The sequence below is a fragment of the Suncus etruscus genome, chromosome 10 (assembly GCF_024139225.1).
Source record: "Suncus etruscus isolate mSunEtr1 chromosome 10, mSunEtr1.pri.cur, whole genome shotgun sequence".
Lineage (NCBI taxonomy): Eukaryota > Metazoa > Chordata > Mammalia > Eulipotyphla > Soricidae > Suncus > Suncus etruscus.
The window spans coordinates 79,915,783-79,942,329 of NC_064857.1; the positions used below are offsets into that span (position 1 = coordinate 79,915,783).

Genomic DNA, 26,547 nt, shown 5'->3' on the forward strand with positions numbered 1-26,547 from the left:
ATTATCCTGGTAGGGAGATGCTGAAAGGGCTGCAGATGTGCCTGGCATGAAGAGGTCTGGGCTTAATCTTAGCTCCAACTAGTCCTCCTGAAATCACCCAGACCTGGGGCCCCAGGCCTGAGCAGAAAACTATTGACTATCACCCTAGATTCCCTGAACACTGGTGGGGAGGCTCCGTGCATACAGGGGCTGGAGTGATAGTACAACAGGTAGGACATTTGCCTTGCACGCAGCCTGTCTGAACTCGATCTCCAGCATTTCATATTCCAACTTCCATATGACATTCCATATCGCATCTCTGAGCCTGCCAGGAGTGATTTCTGGGCATAGACCCAGTAGTAACCCCTGAGTGCTGCAGGATGTGGCCCCAAGAACCAAAAAAAGAAAAAAGAAAAGAAAAGAAAGAAAGAAAGGTAGGGAGAGAAAACGATTCTCATGAAACTTCTAGGAGATAAAAGATGGGTCATCTGTGAAACTATGATTTACCTGTATTCATGACAGGACCAGAGCTTATTTCTGATGGTTCTAGAAACACAGTGCTGCCCACCTTCTGCTCCCCCATGCCCAGTGCTCTCAGCCTCTGCATCGCTGACCTTGGGACTTTGTGGTTCTTTGCTGTGGGGTTCTTTGAGCACTGTTGGAAATGGAGCTGGTCTGGCCTCTGGCCACCAGATCTAGAAGCATCACATAGTTGTGACAAGAAAAGCACCTTCAGACATAGCCAGATGTTCTTTGGAGCCCAGAGTAGAGAGGGGGTGTGCTGGAAAGTCTGTGTATTCACATCTCTGGGTCTCTACCACCCACCATCCCCGGCATCGGGTAGGCTGACCTGGAGCTTCGGGACAGGAAGAGCTCGTGTCCCTCTTCCCTGGCTTGCCTCTCATGGCTCACTTTGTCTTTTCACAGCTTTGACCCCAAGAGAGCAGTACAGCAGCTGCGAGCGTGCGGAGTGCTGGAGACAATCCGCATCAGTGCAGCCGGCTACCCATCCAGGTATCTTGTGCCCACTGCCCTCTTAAGGCTGCCTGAGGACCCCACTCTTCTCACCCCTGTCAGCTAGAAAATGCTCCTCAAAATTTTCCTCTTGCTGTGGCCCAAACCAGATACAAATAGAAATAAGAATTTCCTGGGGCCGGGCAGTGGCGCTAGAGGTAAGGTACCTGCCTTGCCTGCACTAGCCTTGGATGGACCGCGGTTTGATCCCCCGGCGTCCCATATGGTCCCCCAAGCCAGGAGCAACTTCTGAGCACATAGCCAGGAGTAACCCCTGAGCGTTACCGGGTGTGGCCCAAAAACAAAACAAAACAAACAAACAAAAAAAAGAAATGGGACCAGAAATGGAAATTCTGTGGGGAAGGCACTTACTTGCCTTTCACACTGCTGACCAAGATTTGGTCCCAGACACCCATATGGTCCCCCAAGCACAGAGCCATAGCAATCCCTGAATACTTCTGGGTGTGGTGCTAGAACGCCACCAACTTGGGATCAGAGTGATAGCACAGCAGAGAGGGCATTTGCCTTGTATGTGGCCAACCCAGGTTTGACCCCAGCATCCCATATGGTCCCCTGAGTGAGCCAGGAGTGATACCCAAGCACAGAACTAGGAGATATTCCTGTACCACCTGGTGTGGCCTAAAAACAAAGCAAAACAAAACAAAATAGAACAATCTTATATCACTTGCCATCTAATTTGCATGAAGCCACCCCAGTGTTCTAGTATAGTTATGCCAGGACTGTGGATTCCCCTCTGGGATTTATCTGAAATATGGGGTGTCCATAAGATGGTCCGAGGACCAGTTTGCATGAGCACACTGGTCACCTAGAGCTAAGCAGAGCCAGGCGCTCACTTCCAGCCAGTGCTGCATTTCTTGGGGACCCTCTGATCTGGGAAGTCAGCATGTATCGGGAGGTGGAAAAGAACCATGAAGGACAGGCAGGTCCAGGGGCAGCCTTCCAGAGAGCTGACACTGATGCCAGTTTTGCTTGCTTTTCTCTTTAAGTGGTCAAGGAGCATATGCGTGCGTGCGTGCGTATGTGTGTGTGTGTGTGTTATGAAGAGAAAAAAGTGGAAGGAAGGAATAAGGAGAGGAGAAAGAAAGAGAGGAAGAGGGAGAGAGGATGTAAAGGGGAGGGAGAGGGGGACTCTTCCAGGCTGTCAGGAACCCTTGAGAATGGGCCCCAAGGTTGTTCCAGGGAGCTGAATTCTTCAGCCATGAGGCTGTGGACTGACACTGTTCACACACCATGGGCTTCAACCTTTTACACCTGAGAACAGCACCTGTCCACATATGGTTCATGGATAGGCAGCTGTAACCAGGTGTTGGACCAGTGGCTCCCAGCCTTTCTGCACCTCCATACCAACCCCAATTCACAGACCCTCAGCCCTGCTGTGGACAGCTGGTCCTGCACAAACCTATTGTGTCTGCTTTACTGGCACGCAACTTGTGTCCCCTGAGGCCACCCAGCCAGATTATGGATGCAGTTGGGGAGGGGGCATTGGGCCCCTGATATCCCACTTCCCCTTTCAGCAAACCTGTCAATCTCTATCCTCCCTAAGATTGGTGGCTCTCCAAGTCTGATTTAAAACAACGATGCATCATTCACCTTGAAGCTCACTGCCAGCCTGAGAAATATGATCCTTCCCCATGTGTGAGCTCAGTGATGGATGCTGTGTGTCCAGGAGCTCCCCCTCCTGTGTTTCCTCTCTCTGCAGCATCTGCCTCCCTCTCCCTCTCCCTCTTCAGGGCTGCTTCGTGTCCCGCAGGAATTATGCAGTAAATGCCACTTAACTAGTGGAAGCGGGGCAGTGTATGTGGGGAAACCACAGTCTGTAGTTAGTCTGAAAGAAGGGACTCTATCTTGCTGCACTTCTTCCCTCTCACCTGCCCTTCCCAGTGCCTCCGAAGTGCATGCTGGAAATTCCAACTTTCTGCCCCAAACAGGTGAAAAATCTCCTCAGAGTGCAGGCTGGGGCAGAGCCCCCAGAAGTGGCCTGGCTGACTTTTTAAACCCAATTATACATGCACACTCTTGGAGCTCCTTGCCTGCAATCTGCTTTGGATTCCCAGGGATTCACCTTCTTTCGGGCTCTTCCAGGCCGGCTCAACGCTGTGTCAGGGGTTCCTAAAGGGATGTGCCTTCCCTGAGGGAACAGCTCTCCATCAGGGTTCATTCATACTGGAGTGTGCAATTTTTTTTTCTTTTTTTTGGGGGGGGGGCGGGGTCACACCCGGCAGCACTCAGTTGTTACTCCTGGCTCTACGCTCAGAAATCGCCCCTGGCAGGCACGGGGGACTACATGGGATGCCGGGATTCGAACCACCATCCTTCTGCATGGAAGGCACACACCTTACCTCCATGCTATCTCACCGGCCCCTGGAGTGTGCAATTTCAGTGTGTATACGACTGTCAGGGTATGCACTGTTTTCTTTCACCCACCACCATCTCCTAGTTGCTCTGTTTCTTTCCACCTTTGGGCCCAATATTAACCTTATGGTAGAGATGTTGCTTCTATGGAGGCTGTGCATACCATGGTCTCTTGAGGACCATGGGGTTATTTGTTTGTGTTTTGGAGCCACATCTGGCCATGCTCAGGGGTTCCTCCTGGCTCTGCGCTTAGGAATCACTTCTGATGGGCTCAGGGGGACTGTCTGGGATGCTGAGGATTGAACCTGGGTTGGTCATGTGCAAGTTAAATGCTGTACCCACTGTGTTATTGGTCTGCGCCCCTCCCCCATAGACTTGTGTTTTCTTTCTCTCATGTCTCTCACTGACAAGGGGATTGTGTGACGATGGAGCCAGAGTGGGGTGTCCACAGCAAAGGTTGTGTGGAGCCTTCATTAGCATGGAGACATCTTTAGTGACCAAGGAGAAATCTTGGGGTACTCTTAAAGATTATAGGATGTCCAGTACAGTCCTGTGAGGAGGTTGCTGACTTTCTGGCCCAGTCTGTCTCCTTATTCTTTGGTTTTTACATGGGGACCTACGTAGGAGCCACGACAGAAAACACTCGACTCAGAGCGGGGGACGATTCCTTCGAACTTTATCAGGGTGTTGTGTGCAGTGTTGTTCGGGATGAGGGTGTTACCTGAGGTAACAGGTCAACAGTGAGGGGTGCCCATATGGTAAGGAGAGAACCAGCATGGAAATGCCAGGCCACATGCCAGGGCAGGTTCCCTTCCTATTTCAGCACCAGCATCTGAGAGGGCATGTCCACAGGCTCTGGTCACTCCTCCCAGAAGTGTCCCCAAATCTGCCTTTCCCCTCCGCACTCCCCCTGTAATCTGTTTCCAACCACACACCACAATTCTCAGAGGGCATCATGGAGTATTCCAAGATGCTCTGAAAAGGCTAGCTTGGCACTGGCATTAGTGAGAATGCCATGTGACCAATGGCCTGGCTTTCTTGTAGGTGGACCTACCATGATTTCTTCAACCGATACCGGGTTCTGGTGAAGAAGAGGGAGCTGGCCAACACTGACAAGAAAGCCATCTGTAGGTCGGTCCTGGAGAGCGTCCTCAAGGTGAGCTGCCCACAACACACCCACAGGGGAGCTGGGATACACAGTCACACAAACTCAAATGCTCACGCAGACACTCACATAATCACTTGCAATCATACACATCCACAAACACATATAAGTCACTCAACCATTCACAATCACTCACACACACACACACACACACACACACACACACACACACACAAACATGCTCACATTCACTCACCCACACACATACACCTGATGCAGATGCAGATGGTAATTGGGGAGGGACCAATAGCCCCATTTTGGGGTTCCCCAGCTTCTCGAAACCCTTTTCAGAAAAGTTTCCCTCAGCAGCGCCTTTGAGCAAAGCCCCTTCTGTGTGGAAAGCCGCCCCTTTTTTGGCAGGCAGGAGGGAAGTGAGATCCTTATACAGCCCATGGTGGGTTGAGGCGGCTCCTTATATGTCATTAGTTCCATGGGACAGAGGTAGTGTGGGGGGGGGGGTCCATAGAGCTGTCTCCCCTCAAAGAGCCAGTGTGTAAGGAACCTTCTCATGAACATAATGGCATCACCCTCACAGTTCTCACTGCTGGGGGAAGTCTGTTCTCTGGAGGGGCTCTTAGGAAGATCAGAAGGATATGAGGTCACCATGGCCAAGGTGACACAGCCATATCAGAAACACTGGCCTCTCTCTCTTCTGTTGCTGCGGAGGTGGAGACATTTGAGGAGCAACAGGATGCGCCCTGGTACCTGGGCTTGGCTGAGGTCTCATTGTGGTGCTTTCCTTGGGTCTACATCCTCATGTTCTATATCCATAGCTGAGAGAAACCTATCTCAGAGCTGCTGGGAGTCTCTGTCCTTGCAAGGGCAGGCACTGGCCCGTCAGCATGAGGGCCCCCACTGTCCTGCCATCTGTATGCTCGTTTCTTCTGTCAATTCCCCTAAGCTGCAGTGTGAGCCTGGCAGCTGCACACAGCCAAGTAGCCTGTTCCCTGTTACCTCTGGACGCTGCCATGATGGGCACAGATGTGGCTCATGCTTGGCTCACGGATGCTCAAAGGTGGCAGCTGGACACTGTGCCCCGGATGCAGAGGGGTCAGTGAACATTCAGCCTGATGGCTCACAGCTCGCCCACCACTCTCTCCCCTCACAAAGGACCCTGACAAGTTCCAGTTTGGCCGCACCAAAATCTTCTTCCGGGCAGGCCAGGTGGCTTACCTGGAGAAGTTGCGGGCAGACAAGTTCCGGGCAGCCACCATCATGATCCAGAAGACCGTGCGGGGCTGGCTGCAAAGGGTGAGGTACCGCCGGCTGCGGAGGGCCACCATGACGCTGCAGCGCTACTGCCGAGGGCACCTCGCCCGCAGGTGAGTTGAGTCAATCCGGGACACGAGGCGGTACATTGTGGGCAGGCCAGGTCCTGGGCCCTACCTGTACCCCAACTCCCTCAGCACGGGTCTCTTCTACCCACCTCTTCCTGGTGGGTGCTCTATGCTTCGCCTCTCCTAAACAGCCCCAGACAAGGACTAGCAGGTTCTACCCAAAACCACCACGTTCCCATCATTCACCTTTCAGATTTCTAGAAAAAGACCAGTTCAGCCATTGCAGTTAGTCCGGTGCTCTGCTTTGTCATTTGTGCCTCACTTTCCCCCGTTTTTAGATTCTGAAGTGAGGGGTGGACATTCAGACCCAATAGCCCCAGATAGTCCCTTGGATAAGGTGCTGTACCCACCAGCCCTCGGGGGTGACTCATTTGATCACTGCAGTGGTTCCCCAAGGCCAGAGTCTGCTGAGCCTGCCCCATGAGTGTCATCATGCTAGTGCACTGGGGTCACGAGTGCCAGCAGTGCTGTTGGCCAGGGTGACTTGGGGACCATCATACCATCTCAGACCAGGCTCCTTAACCTCTAAGGCAGGGGTCTGTTACACTGAGGCCTGGCACAGAGACACCACTGGAAAGTACAGGCTGGGGAGCCCCTGTGACAGCCCTGCAAATCTCCTTTGGGTCTCCACTTTGAACTGCTCACTCTCATGGCCAAGGGCAAGACCCCTACACAGCTGCCCTGAGCAACCAACCCCACTATTGTGACGTTACCCCAGGGTTGTGAGGCTGGAAGAGGACCAAAGAAACACCTGGGCATGGGCCTGAGATGGTTCATCTGTTCATTGACTACAGCCTGGGACCTGATGCATGGCACCTGGGAATAGCTGCAGGGGCAAATGGCCTTGTAAGCACAGTACTGCCCAATGCGATGGTGGGGAGAGGTACAGAAAGGGCATTTGAGGGTAGCAGGCTTGCCCAGGCTCATCAACTTGGGGTTGCCAAAAAATTGTTGAATGGGCAGCACACATGCATTGCATATGGGTGGTCTGGATTTAGTTCTAAGTATCACATGGTCTCCTCAGTACTGTCCAGACTGACCCCTAGCATAGTGACAGGAGTAGCCCCCAACACCACTAGATATGGCCCAAGAAAAAAGCAAAATCTTTGTTTGTTTGTTTTGTTTTGGGGTTACTCCTGGCTACGAGCTCAGAAATTGCTCCTGGCTTGGGGGATCATATGGGACACCAGGGGATCGAGCCGCAGTCCATCCTAGGCAAGTGCTTGCAAGGCAGATACCTTACCGCTAGTACCACCGCCCCGGCCCCAACCTTTTTATTTTTATATTTTTTGGTTTAGGGGCCTTACCTGGCAATACTCAGGGGTTACTTCTAGCTCTGTGTTTAGGACTAACTCCTAGCAGGTACTCAGGGGACCATATGAAATCTTGGGGATTGAACCTAGGTCAGCCATGTGCAAGGCAAGCACCTCACCCACTTTCTTTCCAGCCCCAGCAAAAGAAAAAAAAAATCATAAATAAACTTGGCGAATGCACTGGGGAGGGAGAGGCTGCTGGACTTGCACCTGAGATTCAGGTGTGCCTGGCCTGCTGCAGCCTTTCAGGGCAAAATGGGCGGGGATCGGGGTGGGCCTGTGGGCAAGCCCGTGACCATGCTTTCCCTGACAGGTTGGCTGAGCATCTGCGAAGGACCCGGGCAGCAGTGGTGCTCCAGAAGCAATACCGCATGCACAGGGCCCGCCTGGCCTACCTGCGTGTCCGCAAGGCTGCTGTGGTCATCCAGGCCTTTGTCCGTGGCATGTTTGTGCGGAGAAACTACCAGAAGGTGCGTATTTACCACTGAAAGGATACATACACAACTGCAGCTTCAGCTTGCGCCACTGCTCACAATTCTTACCCACACTCCACTGGTCAGGGAGACTGATTTCTAAGGGATCACATGACCTCTCTCACTAACTCCTTCCTAGGCCATCGTCCATATCCTGTCAGGGCTCTTAGGAGAAATAGAAGCAGTGGGAGATACAGAGGTGTGTGTGTGTGTGTGTGTGTGTGTGTGTGTGTGTGTGTGTGTGTGTGTGTGTGTGAGTGTGTGTGTGAGTGTGTGAGTGTGTGTGTGTGGAAACAGTGAAAGATACAGAGGGGTGTGTGTGCAGTAAAAGTAGTGGGAGATACAGATGTGTGTGTGTGTGTGTGTGTGTGTGTGTGTGTGTGTGTAGACATAAACATACAGAGTCATCAGAGGCCAAAATGATAGTATAGCAACTCAGTATCCTGAGCCCCATGATGCCTGAGCATAGAACAAGGAGTAACACCACTGGGTGTAGCCCACTCGTTCCTCACCCCAGACAGCATTTTTGAGAAGAAAGCAGTTGCCTATGGGAGCCCCAGTTGCTGTGTGCAAACAGGACATGCAGGGAGGGCATTTTTCTTCCATTAGGCCAACCTTGGTTCGGTCCTGGGCATCTACCCTGTTGTATATGAAAACATTTCCATAAGATTATTCTTTGCCTGTTGTCCCACCTTGACCTTCCAGGTGGGGTGGCTGTTGAGAGCGGAATAAATAGTTGGGGAGCGAGGTGTTGGGGTCTTTTGGAGAGTATGCTGGCTGGCTCCAGGTGTTTTTTGGAGCCTGCAGCAGGCTGACAAAGGACTCACTTCGCCCAACCTTTTACCCCATAATCCTCCTGTCTGTGTGCATTATTTGCTGCAGATAAATATTACCAAGATCTCCCCCCAAAAGGGAACAAGGGGATGGGAATCAATTTCTAATTCTGGGAGCTCTTTGAGGATACACAAATAACCAACAAAGGAGTAAACGGGAACCCACAGGTGGGGCCACACTACCCCAGAGTGATTCCTGAGTGCGGAGACAAGAGCAATACTAGAACACCACCAGGTATGGCCCTAAAAGAAAATGAAACAAAACAAAAACTTCTCCTGAGTATCTCAGCTGATCCCTCACTCCCCAGTGTGGAGATTTTACAACACAGTTGCCCCAGGCAAGCCCAGTTAGAGCTGGATCACAGTTCCTGTACTCGCTCCTCTCCTCTTCCTCTTCCTCCTCTGATCTGCCTGCATACCACTCACCGGTGCCTGTCTCCGCAGGTCCTGGCAGAGCACAAAGCCACCATCATCCAAAAGCATGTGCGTGGCTGGATGGCTCGCAAGCACTTCCAGCAGCTCCGGGGTGCGGCTGTGGTCATCCAGTGTGCCTTTCGGATGCTCAAGGCCAAGCAGGCACTGAAGGCCCTCAAGATAGAGGCCCGCTCGGCTGAGCACCTGAAGCGCCTCAACGTGGGGATGGAGAACAAGGTGGTGCAGCTGCAGCGCAAGATAGATGACCAGGTCAGTGCGGGATGGCACACTTGCCCAGTACATTGGAGACACACACACACACACACACACACACACACACACACTTCCTGGTGCGTTGAAGTCACACAGTTGCACACACCCTACCTGGTGCATTGGAAAGACACATACTGTATTTTCCAGCATATAAGACAACCCCCTAATTTTAGACTCACACCAGCTGCCCCTGGGACCTGCATGTTTCAGAAACCTGGCTGCAAAAAGGATTTTACAGAGGTGCAGTGAGAGGTCTTGAGCTGGGTCATTTGAACTACTCCAGAATATTCCAAAGGCCCCTCATCCAAAGCAGGAAGAGCAGGTTCTGAAAAGCAGCACCAGACTTAGGCGCTGAGAACTCTGGAACCTGGGGTGAGGTGGGCAGTAGAGATGGGGGAAGGGTCCACATGGACTCTCCTCTTCAAACCCTCAGAAGGTGCCAGGTCCTGCCAGGCCCTTTGTGACTCAGGCTGACCTTTGTAGTGGAGACACAAGACAGACACAAGGGGCAGAGTGGAGTGCTGGGTACTCCCAAGGGCCAGGTCTAGGGAGCTGGACTTTGTCAACATTCAGTGAGAAGTGGATTTGAAGGCAAGGAAAAGGGCTTCTCTCTGGAACTGGCTGCCAGAAGCACCCAGCAGAGTTAAGGTGGACAGTCACTGCTGCTGCTGCATGTACAGCTACATTCTGTCCTGGCAAAGCACAGGCAGCGGACAAGCAGTCTCCAGGCACCTCCGAGCTTCCCAGGCACTGTCTCAGCTATCAGTCCTTCTCTGACATTGCTGATTCCTGCAGTTGATTTGAGAGGGTAAAAATAAACTGGTGCTTGATAATCCGTGTGCTTGAACATTCAGAGAGAAGCATAAATGACCTATTTTTAAAGAGGGCCTTTTGCTCCAAGCTTCCTGCTTACAAGTACCAGTGAGTGGTGGCAGATGTCACTCACCCTAGGCTGGTGCCTTGTCTGCCGAGGAACATCAGAAGTGTGGGAGGGGTGGATAAGAGCTGGCATTGCCCTCCACGTGCTAGGCACTCTCTTCACACTCACCTCACACTCACATTCACACTTACCTGGTGAGTCCTTGCTGTGAACTTTTTAGATAACATTCATCCCATTTCTATGGTCTACATGAAGCCTGGAGAAACCTGCCATCCAAGGAAAGCCAGCCTGTTTGGAGGTGCACTGGCTGGCCTTTTCCAGCAGGTGTGGGACCTGTGTGTGTTACAGAATGCCCTTGGCAGCTCTGTGCAGAGTCTGAGTTTGCTTAGTCCCATCACCACTGCCTGGACTTGTGCTTGGGGTCAGACTTGGAGTGGCTGGCTCGGTGGTTTAGGAGTGACTATTCTGCTGTTGTTCAGTGGTTTAAGGCTGTATTCTCCTGGAACTGCTTATCTCAGTTATACTCACAGTCAGAGCTGAGAGCCTGGGATGACAACTGACATCTGACAGGGACTTTAAGCCTTGAGTGGCCTCCAGCATCCACGATCTTTCACGCAGCTTCTGGTTCAGAAACTTGCTAATAACACAGCTTGTCTGTCACCACCCCTCCGCACTCCCTGTGAGGATCCTTAGGGAGGAGGAGAGAGGCCAAATAAGACAGAGGATAAGGCACTCACTCGCCTTGCATAGGTCTAACCCAGATCATCACAGAGGGTCCCCTGAGCACAGCTGAATGTAGCTGCAAAACAAACATAAAATAACCTGGACCAAGCAAAGTGGAAGGTGGAGGGTAAAAGCAGCATACCTGCCAGAGAGATGAGAAACCAGATCAGCTGTATTCTGAGTGAGACACAAGAGGAGCAGGACTAGGGGGCCTTGGTCCAGGATATGGGAGGAGGGACCTGGTTTTAGGGAGTCACCCCTGTCCCTGGTGCTGATGCCCCTGTGACTGAGGTTAATGCTGTCCCTGGTTCTGATCTGCTCCCTGAACTCTAGTGAGCCTCATCTTCCCCAGTGGCTCTCAGCAGTTAGCAGAACAGCGACAGTACCTGGGACCACCGAGTCCTCCCAGATTCCCAGAGCAGGCCTGTGAGTTGATATTTTTCAGTCCAGGCATACCTCTGACCTCAGCTTGCTCCCAGGCCAGCCTTGTCCAGGGCCATCACATTGAGTGACAAACAGGTCCAGTCAGACTAGCGCTTCTTCTGTGATGAAGGTGAAGCTGCTTAGATCTTTCCAGGTGTGAAGTTAGACCCAAATATATCTGGGTTCAGTGATCAGCCTTGCAGAAGTCCCTGGATCCATCTGCCTCGTGCAGGGTCTTTCCTGTGCTAAAACTTTGAGACACACTATACATGGCTCCTGTACCTCACTTATCCCCCACCACACACTGTGAAGTAGAATCTGGGGCTTCCCCCAGCTTGTTGATTCATCCAGTAGCTGAGTCCATCCTGGAGCTGCTATGGGTATAGTGATGGTGAGTAACCAAGGACCACTTGCTGCTAGCTGAGTTATTCACAAAATCCAACTCCACCCACTCCTCCCTATACCCAGCACTGGCCATTTCAGTTCTCTCTGGAAGTATCCAGCCCTCCCTCCCCACCAAGACAACACTCACATATAGTCACATGAAGTCAGGGTCCATCGAAGCACCATCCCTGCAGTATCTGTATCATGAGCAGGGACAGGACCTCACTTTGGCCGTCTCCAAGGAACAAAGTGTCCAATGTTGGTCCTGCCAAGTAAGCTGACAGGTGTGGAGGAGATTCCCTGCCTCATAGAAGGTCTCCTCAGAGTGGGGGGGATGCTGATGCGGCCCTTTACCTCCAAGCCCTGATTATGTTGCATTTCTCTATTCCTGTGAGTCTGAGAGCAGGGAAGGTTCCTGGGAAAGAGTAAGGACAGCAGCCAGCAAAGGCACTATAGTTGGGACCCAGCCTCCATGCTGGGATACAGGGTCCCCATCTCTCTCCAAGGTGCAGTTGACTTTAGCCAGGGAGACATATCAGAGGTGCAATACTGACCATGAGAGTCCATCCCATGTCCTTCCAGCCATGTAACCCTGCTCTCTGCTTCTCTCCCTTTCCTTGTCCTCCCAGAATAAAGAGTTCAAGATGTTGTCGGAGCAGCTGTCGACAGCCACCTCCACACACTCCATGGAAGTGGCAAGGCTGAAGAAGGAGTTGGCCCACTACCAGCAGAGCCGTGAGGAAGACAGCAGTCCCCGGCTACAGGAGGAGCTGGACAACCTGCAGGCAGAGCTGGACAGGGCACAGTCAGAGCGCAAGGTCCTGGAGGACACGCATGCCCGGGAGAACAGCGAGCTGAGAAAGGTAGGGCAGGCGGCGACCATGGACTAGCCAGCAGAAAAGCTTGTGTGTGCCCATGTACATGTCATGTATATCCATGTGCGTCTCTGTGCACAAGCTTTTCCTCCAGCTCTACAGTTGTGGAATTTACTGAAAGTTGTCCCCCAGGCTTCAATCCCCCTTCCTTTTGCATTGACATACACACACACACACACACACACACACACACACAGTGGCCTCACTTTAGGATCTGGCATCTTAAACTGGGACAGGGATCCAGACATGGACCCATCTGAGTCACATGTGGCCTATGTAAAGGCTCTGAACACATGATGACAGGAATTCAAAAGCCACCACATCATGAATCAGAGGCATTTCCAGCAATGCTAGCATAATATTGCATTTTTCTGGTGAACACGGGTCACGTGTGGGAGTGTTTAAAAATCTCTGATCTAGGGTACCCACATGAAGACATGTCAGCTCACCCAATTCTGAACACCCGGTACATACCAAAGGGATACAGACTTGGGTGGACTCTAGTGTCTCACATATAGCCTAGAATCAGCCGCTGAGTCCTTGTGGCTGAAAAATGGCACCAAGTCATTGGCTTTCCTTCTTGGCTTTATCTGCAAGGATTAGAACAGCCTGCACTAACCCCTCACTCCCATACCAGGCAGCATATCCATCCAGACCACATCCTCTGGAGTAAGGTGTAAGCTCACCCAAGGCCAGTCAGTCTCTGTCAGTGTGAGTCCTCTGGGTGCATGGCAGGTGATCCAATGCCCACAGGGATCTGTCCTCCTGGGCCTCAGCTGTGTCACTCACCATTAGTGGGGCAGGGAGTGAGTTAGCAGGCTGTGAATGAATGGCTAGGCTGAGCCTGGTCTGGGTGAATATGCCCTGTACACCGAGACTCCCTCTATCTTCCCTTTCCACCCACACTGTGCCCCTCAAAATGAGACTATTTGGGCCCATTACAAAGAGCACAAGCACATTACCAGTGGTGCCTATCCTTGGGGCACTTTCCCAGAGAAACCTGAATCTCTGCTGCTCTTGCAGCGCGTGGCTGAGCTGGAGCAGGAAAATGCGCTGCTGAAAGACGAGAAAGAGCAACTCAACCAGCAAATCCAGCGCCACTCGAAAGGTGAGTCCAGGCATCAACCTTTCCATCAGCCTCTCTTGCATGCTAGTGCTGGATGCTCCGCAAACTTGTGGCCAGCTGGGGAGGAGGGCTCAGTAATCTTCTGGTCTTGACAAGCCTGCCAGACACTGGGCTTTGAGGGAACCTGCTCTGATTCACCCACAAAGGGTAGCGCTACGGAGGGCAGTGCTACTCACCCACAGAGGGACTTGAAATGTTTGTTGGGGCGGAAGCGTGTCTCTGGCTCTGCTCCGCTAGGACTCACTGGGCCTCTGAGTGGTGTCCTTCATCCATTTCTTCACCTGTCCTGCAGATGGGCAGGACTGTCTCCACCTCTGAGGCAGGGGTGAGAATTTGGGCACTTTCCTGGAACACCTGGCTGGTGCTTGACCCACAGAGCACCTCAGGGCTGTGGTCTCTGCTGCCTGCATTTCGGTGGATACCAGGCCCATGAGGCTGCTCCCTCCCCATGGGGCTTTACTGAATTGAGAGGGCTGATGATCAGCTCCGCTTCACTACTATCGAACACCCACCCACCCCCAGGATGCCTGGCACAGACACCCTCCTCCCCATCCATGTGGCTTTCACTCCTCTCCCTTTCCCTCCTTCCTACTCTTTCCTGTGTCTGGATCAGCAGACCCATTCGCCAGGCCAGATTCCAGTCCACCAGTGTGTAGTCTGGGAGATGGGAGCTGAGACATCCTTGAAGGGCCTTTTAAATTTTTCTGCTCTTGATGGGAATCTCAGGTGGGGATGGAGAAAGGCCTTCATGCTAATGCCCCCAGCCAACCTATATCCACTCTTGCCCAGGTCTCCCTTCTGCACCCCCTACCCACCACTCCCAGTCCCCAGAGGGAAGGATCAGGGGCATGAACCAGCTTTTTCCCTGATTGTTGGGGCCACTCTGAGCTAGTCAGGGAAGTTTCTTACCCTGTAGGCCTAAGAAGAGCTGTTCAGTTCTGTCTCCCCATCTTTAGCTCCCCTTTGCCCTACAGAAGCAGGAGGCATAGGCCCAAGAGCCTCAGGCCTGAGTTTGGGGCTTTAATCAGCAGCTTTGGTGCAAGAACAGGCTTGAGCTAGCCACATGCAAGTGGCCATGTGTAAGCCGGCTGCGTACTCAGCAATCCCACTGTGCCCACCTTCCAGATGAGTCTGCCCGGAGCTCTGCCCAGGGCGAGGCACTGGTAGTGAAGAAGGAGCTGGAGGAGGAACGGTCCCGCTACCAGAACCTTGTTAAGGAATACTCGCGGCTGGAGCAGAGATATGATAACTTGCGGGACGAGATGACCATCATCAAGGCAAGACACACCCCCAAGCAGTGCCCTGGGGGTGCCCTCTTAGGCCCTGTGCTGCTACCCTCCACCCCCACCTGTGCAGGGTACCATGTGAACAGAAGGGCTCGACTTGGCTGCCCTCATGTGTCTACTTGCTGTCATGTGGGTGATTGTCTTGTCAGGAAATTGCTAGGCAGCCAGTTCATTCTCATTCAGCACGTTTCCCTTTTGGGGTCTTAGCAAGATTGCTGAGGATTCAATGGGAAATGGCAGCCCAAGCATAGGCGTTATCTCTCTTGTTTCTTGCCCCAAGTTGAAAGGATAATGGGGTGTGGGAGTTTGATTCCCAGCTCCATGAGTGATGAGACAGCACAAGTTCATGGGGGTGGAGTGGGTGATGCAGGTATTGGTGTCTGACCTTTTCTCCTGCTCTGGGTCAGAGGCAAAGTACACTGGAAGTGTTTTATTATTCAGCATGTATAGCAGCAGATTCTCCAAAATGCACATTCAGGCAAGCCTTGGAAAGGTAAGTATGTAGAAACCAGGAAGAGAGGATCAAATTGAAACGTAGCTCAAAGTCACAATTTTCTGCCAAGATGCTTTTTTCACTCTCAAAGCCAAATCAGATGCAAGGGAGAGAATTTATGTTTGGGTTTTGGGGCTACACCTGGCTGTTCTCATGAGTTACTCCTGGTTTTCTCCTCAGGCATCACTCCTGGTGATACTTAGAGCACCATATGGGGTGCTGGGGATCAAACCCTGGTTGGCCACATGCAAAGCAAATGGCTTGTATTGTACTGTCTCTTCAGCCCCAAGCAGGGGAGAGAAGTATTTGTAAAAGAAGAGTATAAACCTAAACTGTAGGTTCCAAACTAGTTTGGTCTGCCACCCCATTTTCAAAAAAATGCATCACTCAATACCCCATGGAAATCTTTCTGCTTTTAGTGAACAAACAGAAAGTATCTTCCAATTGCACCCAGAGCTGCTTCCAGCTCCCTCCCATTGTTTTCGTCCCACTTGGGGAAAGATGGGTTTGAGGTGACCCATTTCCCATCTCTTCTTGCCTGCTGAATCTGGGCACCACCCACAGACTAGGAATATTCTCTTCCAGCAGGAGGCTGGCCCAGGGCTGGAAAGAGTCCTATTCCCTCCTCCACCTTTCCCTCTTCCCTTCCCTCCATCCACCCCTCTCTCTCTCCCTGCTGGCCCCTTCTTAGGACCAGGCTGAGGATTCACTTAGGAATGGGGTCAGCCCTGTTGTGCAGTTATTCAGGGTCAGCTGGCCTTATAGCTGGACCTTAGAGCAGCCATTGAGATGCTCATGTTTGAAGAAGGATGGTGTTTGTGTGGCAGATGAACCTGAGGTCCAGCACTCAGGCTATGGCCTGAAGAGGGATTGTTCTAACACTCAGTTTCTGAGGGGTTCCCCATTTCCCTCAACAGCAAACCCCAGGCCATCGGCGGAATCCATCTAACCAGAGCAGCTTAGAATCTGACTCCAATAATCCATCCATCTCCATGTCCGAGGTTGGTGACACAGAGGATGCCCTCCAGCAGGTGGAGGTGAGGAAGGCAGGCACTGTCTTTATTGGGGTGCAGGGGCTCCCCCACTGAGACATAATTACTGTTGTGTGGTTGTGACCAATATGACCAGTACATACTGGGCTCAGTCTTGACATGAGGATCCAGTGGACTATTTACATGTGGTGCATTTTCCTGGATACCACAGCATCATCTGATGGCTTGTTCTTGAGGACTGTGTTCAAGTGGACTGTTTTTACATAGAACATGGGATCATCTAAATTGTGTGTTACATTGAACACAGGATCCCATGGACTCACACTGAACACATGAACACATGAACTACATACCACACAAAACACAGAATCAAATTAACTGCGTTCACATGGAATACAGGATCTCATGAACTGGGTGCCACATGGAACACCAGATCTCTTGAACTGGGTGTTACATGGAACACAGGATCCCAGGGACAGTGTATTTACATGAAACATGATATAAAATGAGCCTGCCCCAGCAACTGTAAGTTAAGAAATGATTGGTAGTGGAAAGACAAAAAGGGAAAAAACACACATACACACAACAGAAACATAGACCACCCTCCCAAAAAAAATAGAAAAAAGAAAAATAGAACTGAGTGGTGGCTGGCATTGGCTTGCATCTGTGCTGTGTCTGGAAGGGAAGCTGGATACAGAGGGAGGGATGAGGGTGCCTGGTACCCCCAAACCACCCCTTATCCACTTGCTGCCCTCCCATTCAGGACACTGGCCTGGAGAAGGCAGCCATGGACCTGACAGTTTTCCTGAAGCTGCAGAAGAGGGTCCGGGAGTTGGAGCAGGAGCGGAAGAAGCTGCAGGTGCAGCTAGAGAAGCGAGATCAGCAGGACAGCAAGAAAGGCCAGGTAAGGTGGGCCTGAGCCCAGGTTAGAGTCAGAGCTCGCTGGGGTCACCGGGCACCTCCCACAAGCCCCCCCCCCAAACAAAGGGAGCTGCCCTTCCCTTTCGAGGCTCTCCACTGGGATTCAGGCAACCGCAGGGCTTCTCACCAGTGTGAGGCAGAAGTGGAGCTAGAGGGGGGAGTGGGGGCCACCCCTTCAGAGCCTGCTTTGGGCCTGTTTGGTCTTTGCTTCAGCCCTGGGGTGACACAGTCTGTTCACCCACCTTTCTGTGCCTGGGCCCCTGGGTCTAAAAGGAGCCCCACGAGTGTCCCACAGACAAGTCACTCCATCTTGGGGCCCAATGGGCACCTCTGCTTTGCTCAGCCCCTGCTGGTACCAGGCTCTTGTAGGGATTCAAGTGTTCATGGGCTGGGGCTGGAGCAATAGTACAGTGAGTAGGACATGTTGCTGACCTTGGTTCAATCTCCTACATGATGCCAAATGGTTCTCTGAGCCTACCAGGAGTAATTCCTGATTGTAGAGACAGGAGTAACCTCTGAGCATCGCTCAGAGTATGGACCCCAAAATAACAAACAACAACAACAAAAAGCCAATAAGGTATTCATGGGGACAGGTGATAAAAAAATTCCAAGAAAGCCCCCTTCATTGAGGAGACCAACAGGATGCAGGTGGTGTGGTGAATGCCTGTAGGGGGACAAGGTCACCCAGGATGCAGCGCTGAGACCCATGTGGCCTGGAGGAGGTTTGGGGACCCCTTCCTGATGGGATCCAGGCTGCTCAGGATGAGGCTAGTTCCCCTGCCAGTCTCAGTGGGCACATTTCAGCTGGGACCTCCTGCGGCTGAATTGCCCAATGCAAGGTGTGTCCTATTCCTGCTTCTGCAGAACCTGGTTCTGCATCAACCAGAAATTGCCACATGACTAATGGGAGGGTCTCTGAGCCTGACAGTAGCCCCCTGGTTTAACCCCTGGATCACGCAGAGGAAGGGGTTCATATCTAGCGGTTATGCGCCATGGATCACAATGGCCAAACTGACCCTGTCCCCACAGAGGTACCATCCAGGAAGTGGGGCTTAAGACTGAGGTGTATGTACAGGATTGACCCCAGCACTGTATTACATGGACTTAAACAAATATCTACACACATGCAAGTGGCAGTGGAGAGGGCATGGCTGTTGATGTGGAGGGTGGGGTGGGCAGAATTGGTGCCCAGTCCTCATGTAGGGGCTGCAGCACAGCCTGAAGGGGAGATGGCGTAGGCTCTTGTCTGACAGGTCTGTGTGTGTGCGTGCCTGATGGGCGTATGTGTTTGTACCTTTCAATAGGGTGAGTGTGTTTCCCCACATGTGTGTGAAGTGTATGTGTGTGTGCACTCCTCCAGATACATGTGTGAGGATATGTGTGTGCGAACCTCCATATGTGTGTATGTGGTATATATGTGTGTGTTGTGTGTACATGTGTGATGTTAGTGCAGGTACAGATCCACAGGAGAGCTGGGCAAGCAGTCTGGGGGCTCTGAGCATCACCTGTGGGAATGGCTGGAACCCTGCTTACCTTCCTCTGGTCTCCACACAGATGGAGCCAGTGAAGAATGAGGTGGACTTGGCCCAGGATGAGGATCTGGCCTACAACAGTCTGAAGGTGAGACTCCAGGCTAGTGCAGGGAATGCTCAGATGTTCCTCTGAGGCCACAGCACAGCCCTTCCCACCACAGCGCAGCAGATGGGGGTGCGGACCCCAAGTCAGCATCTCCACTAACAGGATGCTGTGTCTGTGTCATGGGATTTTCCAGAGGGCCCTTCTATTGAACTCAATATTGACACCAAGCAGGCAACAGGGCAGTGAGGCCCCACTTCATGTGCAGGTGCCTGGGGCTTGGGGTATTTTAGGGTCACACATTCCTGTCCAGTTCAGCTATCATTGAGGGATTTTCCCTTTCTGAGTTTGCTCAATGGTGAGAACAGATCCCGCCACTCAGAAACAAATTTTCCTCACTGTTACTGCTTCATTATGACAAGACATTATAACAAGCCTGAAACATACCAGCAAAGCTATTCCCATGATGAGCGCTGGGGGAAGGAGGCAGGTGCTCCCACCCACCCTGGTCCCTCCAGTTGCTTCATCTAAGTGCCCTGAACTCAAAGGTTTCAGTCTGCAGCCCTGACTGGCTAAATAAATCATTGGATGGATGGCAGGTAGAGTGCTTGGTTCAATCCCTGCATCCCATAGGATCCCTCGAACACCACCATGAGTAATTCCTGAGAACAGAGCCAGAAAAATTTCTGAGCATCATCAGGTGTGACAACACCCCTACCCCCATAAATCATTTATTGTTGATGATCCAGATGCTCAGTGTCCATCTGGGACTTGGCTACTTCCTCTTCTGCTGGAGGTTCAGTCTTGGTGTTGATCCAAGGATCACATGATGCCAGAGATGGAGCCTTGACTTCCCACTTGCACTCAGCCCAGAGCTGTCCTTTCAGTAGAGCGAGCTCCTGGTTCTAAGACTACCCTCACTCTAGATATTGTTTTCCTCTTCTTGGACCTCTGAGCAGTGAATTCTCTGCCCTTGTCCTTGCAAATAATCTGCCCTGAGCCATGACAGCCAAGCAGGGCCAGGGAACCCTGGACCTGCCATCTAGTCTCCCTCCCTTGAACAACCCTGAAAATATCTCAGGTTCCAGGGTTTCCCCAAGCCTGATTAGAACCTAGCTCTTTTCCCAAACACAGAGCCCCAGCGCTGTCCTCCAAAGGGTAGTCCCCTTCACAGAGGAAAACACTGGCCTGGGTGCCAGCCAGGCCAGTGCTTCTGGGCCCCCACATTCCCATAGATGTGCCCTTATCACCTTGTTTCTGCAGAACATGGTTCTGCATCAACCAGAAATTGCCACATGACTAAGAGGAAGGTCTCTGAACCTGACAACAGCCCCTGGTTTGGCCCCTGGTCTCACTACATGAGACCTTCACACCATCTTCCAGCCCAGTCCATTACAGTCTTATTAGCTAGACAAACTCCAAGGACTCACTTGAGGAAAGGGGGTTCAGCTCCTCTCCTCAGCTTCCTATCAGGGGACATGTTCTTGTTCAGCTGGAGATAAGATTGGGGTTGCTCCTTCCGAGGAGCCTGCCCTGAGTATGAGTAATGGAGCATTTCATTTGGGCTCTCCCAGAGACAAGAGCTGGAGTCAGAGAACAAGAAGCTGAAGAACGACCTGAACGAGCTGAGGAAAGCCATGGCCGACCATGCTATGCAGGCTAGCTCGCCCTACGGCTCCACAGATGGCTACAGCCTGCTGCTGGACCAGCTCCGGCTGGCCAACGAGGAGCTTGAGGTGCGCAAGGAGGAGGTGCTCATCCTGAGGACACAGATCGTCAGTAGTGACCAGCGCCGTCATGCTGGCAGGAGCACGGTAATAGGATGGCATCACCTGGTTTTACTCAGAGCTCATGCCAGCTAGGAGGCTGGGCTCATGCCCTTCATATCTGTCTTAAACTGAAATAAGATAGACTCTTCTCCTTGGGGCTCTCTTCTAAAGTGGAGCAGAGAACTGGCTGCCCCTTCACTCAACATGGCCATGAAAGACTTTGCCAGAAGTTTCTAGAATCTTCAAATGTTACTTAGTAGATTTTTGTCCCAAAGGAAAGGGACACGGAATGACAATACAGGTCATAGGACAGGAATGATAGCACCGAGGGCACTTGCCTTGTACACTGCAGACCCAGGTTTGATCCCCAGCATCCCAGGTGGCCCCCTGAGCTTACCAGGAGGTAATTCATGAGTGCAGAGCCAGGAGTAACTACTGAGTGCCACCGGGTGTGGCTCAAAACCAAACCAACAATAAAACCACTGGTCACAGTCTGCTTGACCTTTCCAACCAACTGATCACAGCCTGCTTGACCTTTCCAACCAACATTTCAGCCTCATGCTGTGGTCCTGACTGTTTGCTCTGCTCCTGAGGTAGAGAAAGCACCTCCTCCCTGTGGCAGCTTCAGCCTGATGCTTGTTCCTAAAGTTTTCACATCTGGGACAGATTGTTAAGGGTCATTCTGGCCTCTTGCAGTGCCTCATTTTTTACCATGGCCTTGGGAGAGCAGGAGGGGTTGGTAGGCTGTGGTGGTGGAGGAAGCCCCGGTAGCGGCTTCTCATGTGTCTCTCAGCACTGAGTGTCCGTGTCTCTCCTCTGCCTGCTCCTTCCAGATTCCTCCCATTGTGACCTCTACTCTGGTTTTGATTTTTGAGCCACAGCCAGCAGTGCTTAGAGTTCATTCCTAGCAGTGTTTAGGGGACCTTATGAGGTCCTGGGATTGAACCTGGGTTGAGTGCATGCAAGGCAAGCATCCTACCCACTGTACTATCTCTCTGGCCCCCATTGTTTTTTCTTTTTTTCTTTTTTTGGTTTTTGGGCCATACTTGGCAATGCTCAGGGGTTACTCCTGGCTCTGCATTCAGAAATCGCCCCTGGCAGGCTTGGGGGGCTATATGGGATTAGAATTTGAACCACCATCCGTTCTGGGTTGGCTGCATGAAAGGCAAATGCCCTACTGCTGTGCTATCTCTTCAACCTCTCTGGCCCCCTTTGTGATCAAGTCATATTCCTGTTCAGATTTAAGCGCCATTTGAGCTCTGTGTCCCCATCCCATCTCGCTCTCTCCCCATCCCATCTCATCCCTGTGGCAGTTGTGTGTATGATATGACCTCTTCTCCCTACCTGGCCCTCCCAGGACATTAATGCCAGGACAAGTTGGCCCAACAGTGAGAAGCACGTGGATCAGGAAGATGCCATCGAGGCCTATCATGGAGTCTGCCAGACTAACAGGTAACCCCAGCCCAACCCCAAAGTAACTGAGTCTTCAAAGGGCCCTATCTATTAGGAAGGCCCCACCCAAAACCTCACTGCTTTGCCCCTGGAGACTGCAGGGCTCAGACTTCTTGCTGGTCTCAACCCCTGGGAAGTCTCAGTCAGTTTGGGAATTCGGTGGCCTGGTGAGGCCACTAAAGCTCAAAGTGTTGGAAAAGCTGCAGAGGAGGGAACTGAAACAGGGAGGATGGATTAATGAAGAGTTGACCACTGGAGCCTTGCCAGGCATGGGTGAGAGGGCTGGTCCTCCATTTTGCTGTGTTCCCACCTTCCCCAGCCCTCAGAGCCCCTCACAACAAAGGACCCTGATCCCTGTTGTTTTGAGATGGGCTGGGGGCCTCAAAACGGGTAGCAGAAGATTTGCAGATAAAATTTTTCGCCCAAAAGGAGGGAGAGAAGGAAATGAAGGCTAATCTTCCCATGCTGAAATAGAGTTAAGATTTTGTCAGTTTCAATTATCCTGAGTGAAGATAAGGCATGAGACAAGAATTTCAGAAAAAGGCCAGGTTGGGAAAAAGAAAGGACAGCAGGAAGTGGGTATGTAGTGCTGGCGATCATCTTCCCCATCTCCAGAACTTTGCTGCTGCCAGGGCCACTCTCGACTCCTCCCAGCCATGCCAGAACCTTGCCCAGGCCAGTGTTTGGAGCAGTGGTTGTGTGGGTGCTGACTTGGGAGTCTTGAAGAGGTGGGGAATGGAGTAGAGAAGAGAAGATCCAGCTGCTATTAGATTGCCTGCCCTTCTAAGCAACACACCAGGCAGCAGGGACCAGGTGGGACCTCAGCAACATGCTCCTTTGGATACTTGCCTGCACCCTCACCTGCTCCAGCCTTGCCAAGTCTTCCTGCAATCTTCCTGGGAGATCCCTGCAGCCTCTCATCAGCTCCCAAAGCAGGAGGGCTTGGGAGCGGAGAGTGGCTTCTTGGAGGGACAGGAAAGAGGGGTGACCACCTGTATCCTGCTGGTCAGCCAGAGCAGGGAGATGCCATTTATTTTATTTTGGATTTAGGGCCATCCCAGTGGTGCTCAGGGGGTTCTCTGGCTCTGCACTCAGGAATCACTCCTGCTAGGGCAGAAGCCATAGAACAGCGGAAGGGCACTTGCCTTGCACATGTCCCACCTGGTTCAAGGCTGTTTGTGTTTACTCTGAGAGGTGCAACTTTGAGGCGGCAGCCTCTGAGCAGACAGTGTACCCCACCCCACCCCCACGCCTCCCCTAGGACTTACTTGACTTTACACAGCAGCTTTGCCTACTGTGTGTTGGTACTCTGAGCTGTGATCAGTAAATTATGTGAGTTCAGAGATCCTGCCAGTGCCCTTTGTTCTGATCATGGAGAGTCCTGTGTCACCTTTGGCCTTTTCTGGAACGTAAATTAATAGAGGCATATGGTGGAAGGTTCAGGAGAAAAACCAGATAGTCGTCTTACACTGCACAAAGCAGCAGCTATCCATTTGCTCCAGGCCAGGCCTGAAGCCCTTTCTTTTCCTTCTAGAAAGTCTTTATTTGTGGCACCACAGTTTTCAAAGCTGCTGCAGGTCAGATTTCATTCATGCAAGAGACATTGCAGTCCCCACTCTCCTCCTGAGTAGCCAGTTGTCCCCTGCTTTCACACCAGCCGCTGGGAACTGCACTCGGCACTAAGGCTGTTCCCTCTCACATCACCAGGTGGCACTGCCTCCCACCTCTGCAGGGGAGACCCTCATGGGCAATTTGGGCCTTTCACCTGGCAACTGGTAGAAAGAGTTCCAGAGTCTGCAGGCTGGTTTTTTGATTTACCTGTGTACCTGGATTCCTGAGCCACTCCCATGAGTGGGGCTGGGCTGCCTTTTTTTTTTTTTAATCTAAAGAAACTGTATTACATAGTTGACATAGTTATCATAATACATTTGTTTCCAGCAAGGTTATTTGGGAAAAATAGAAAGAAAAAAGAAAAAGGAAGAAAAGAAAGTTTAAAATAAAATAAAGAAAAAGATGAGGTTAGACTGATAGCATAATAGTAGGGCGTTTGCCTTGCACTTAACCAACCGGGGACAGATCTGGGTTCAATCCCTGGTATACCATATGGTCCCCCTAGCCTGCCAGAAGCGATTTTTGAAAGCAGAGCCAGGAGTAACCCCTAAGCACCTCTGGTTGTGGTCCTCCCCCCCAAAAAAAAAGTACAGTAGCAAGTAATTTTCCATTTATTTTGTTTCCAATGAAGTCATTAATACAACGGCAGAAGGTTTAGGAAGCTCTTGATGTTAACTGTTTATTCTGATAAATTGGGGGATGGCAGCATCAAACAAATAAAGTTGTCTAGAAATTCAAAGCACTATTACTGATACTACTTTTAGGAACATGTACTCAGCTGCCAGCCCTTCTGGAAGAAGGAAGATATGGTGGAAGGGTACCCACATTCCAACCCAAAAGTCCTGGTGATATCAACTCCAAAACTGGTATACCTGGAGTTTGGTCAGATTGGTGTTTCCCTGAAGGGAATCCTAAGAGGGTCAGTGATGAGTCAGGGCCATTGGGAAAAATGATTCTGGTGATAGACGCAGCAAGCATGGCTTTGGCAAGGCAGGGGTGTGGCCCACCCTCTCCTCCTGAGATGGCTAGTTTTCTGCTGATCTTGGTTTATATCTCATTCAAGAAAAGAGAGAGTCTATGGAGCTGGCCTGGTTCAAACATGTCCCCCTTTTTTAAAGGTCTTGTTCTCATCTGCATGTCTGTCCCAGCACTGAACTCGCCTCTACTTTATTATATTTGGGGGACCACACCCAGCAATGCTCAGGGATTACTCTTGGTTCTGCACTCAAGGATCATTTCTGGTGATGCTTGGGGAACCATATGGGGTACTGGCGATGGAATCCGGTCTGCCAGTACAAGGCAAGTGCCTTACCCACTATACCATCTCTCCAACCCTGGGCTGCCTTCCTCCTCGTTCTCATCTTCAATGGTCAGCAGAATTTTGGAAATCTGTGCATCCTCAGGGCTCATGTGCTGCTCATATAGCTCAGCATCTCCCAGATGGACCTTGATGGAGGGTGAATGGTAGGACACAGGGCACCAGCAGGCATGGGGGAAGCAGTGACCTTGCCTGGCACTGGAGGACCAGTCAGTCAGAGGTGCAGAATTGGCAGGTCCTGGCTGAATGTTCTCCCAGATGCTGAGTGAATCAGCAGCACTTTGTTCTCCCAGTTCCGCCATGCCACTGCCCTCCCTGATCAAATCTCTCATTGCCTTTGGTCCTTGGGGCCATGACTTGACAACAAGGCTATTGGGAGCTCGGTGTTGTGTCTGGGGATGTGCTTGTGCTGTGGGCAACATGCTGCTTCACCACCAGAAGCTGAAGGGGAGGGTTTCCAAGTATCACTTATCCTGGTGTCACTGCCAAGCAAGCAGAATCGTCATCTTCTGAGCATCTAGGGACTCCCAGTATCCCAAGCACTGCCCAGCTGGAGCACAGTGCCCATGGCTGCACAAATCAAGTGTCCCCCAGGAGAGATGGGCTGTTTGGGGAGGAAAGTATATGTGTACCTGTACTTATGTGCTTGTGTATGTATATATGTGGGCATTTGTGTGCCTATGTGTATATTTGGTTGTGTGTATATGTATTTGGCTGTGGGGCTAACAGGGAGAAATGATAAAGAAGAGGCTTCATGTTTTACTGATTTAAAACTTGCAGAGAACCTACTGAAGGGAAAGTTCTCCAGTGACTGAATGTGCAGACACCTCCAGTTTTATGAGCTGGGGGAAAAGAACTCTGGGACAGGAGGAGGTGAGGGGTTGAGATAGAATCAGAGCAGATAGATGAATACTCCTCACCCTCCTCTCGTCAGTGCTGTCTGCTCCAGCCTCTTCATAATCCTTCTCAAGGGCAGCTTTGATAGCAAAGATGCCAGAGAAAGTTTCTGCTGATAGCATCTGAGCTTTTCAGAGCAGTGTCTGGCCCCAATGCTGAGGGGTGGAGAAGGGGTTGGAGATCTCTGCACAGCTGCCCCCTTTGACTCATGCATTTGTTGCTGCCAGTGTTTGGCTGCTCCCTGCTGCCCTGCTATCCATCCCTGGTCCCTTGCTTACGACTCCTCCTGGCTGCAGGTTGCTGGAGGCACAGCTGCAAGCCCAGAGCAGAGAGCACGAGCAGAAAGTGGAGCAGCTGCAAGCACAGGTGGAGGCACTGCGGGAGGAGCTGGACCGGCAGCAGCAGACCTTTGCCCAGACCCTTCTTCTCTCCCCGGAGGCCCAGGTGGAGTTTGGCGTCCAGCAGGAGATCTCTCGGCTGACCAACGAGAACCTGGTGAGTGGTCACCCCGCAGCCTGGCTCGGAAGAACGTGGGAGTAGGGATGACCTTTAGCCAGATGGACCACACTTCTAACCTGAGCTCTGTTGCTGGAGTGTCCATTAACCTCAGTGTTTATGGGTCATTTCATGTCCACATAACCTCTCTCA

At 51.7% G+C, this 26,547-nt stretch overlaps 1 protein-coding gene across 1 annotated transcript in view; it reads left to right on the forward strand.

Annotated features, from left to right (window-relative positions):
- The window catches only part of MYO5B (myosin VB), a 210,357-nt gene that overhangs the window by 168,057 nt on the left and 15,753 nt on the right, over positions 1 to 26,547 (forward strand). The window contains exons 17-30 of the mRNA XM_049781585.1: positions 907 to 993; positions 4,411 to 4,522; positions 5,642 to 5,853; positions 7,495 to 7,651; positions 8,932 to 9,171; positions 12,214 to 12,447; positions 13,483 to 13,567; positions 14,711 to 14,845; positions 16,280 to 16,401; positions 17,120 to 17,260; positions 18,832 to 18,897; positions 20,427 to 20,666; positions 21,979 to 22,073; positions 26,196 to 26,394. Of these exons, the coding sequence (XP_049637542.1) occupies positions 907 to 993; positions 4,411 to 4,522; positions 5,642 to 5,853; positions 7,495 to 7,651; positions 8,932 to 9,171; positions 12,214 to 12,447; positions 13,483 to 13,567; positions 14,711 to 14,845; positions 16,280 to 16,401; positions 17,120 to 17,260; positions 18,832 to 18,897; positions 20,427 to 20,666; positions 21,979 to 22,073; positions 26,196 to 26,394 (2,125 nt within the window). The remainder of the gene's footprint in view (positions 1 to 906; positions 994 to 4,410; positions 4,523 to 5,641; positions 5,854 to 7,494; positions 7,652 to 8,931; positions 9,172 to 12,213; positions 12,448 to 13,482; positions 13,568 to 14,710; positions 14,846 to 16,279; positions 16,402 to 17,119; positions 17,261 to 18,831; positions 18,898 to 20,426; positions 20,667 to 21,978; positions 22,074 to 26,195; positions 26,395 to 26,547) is intronic.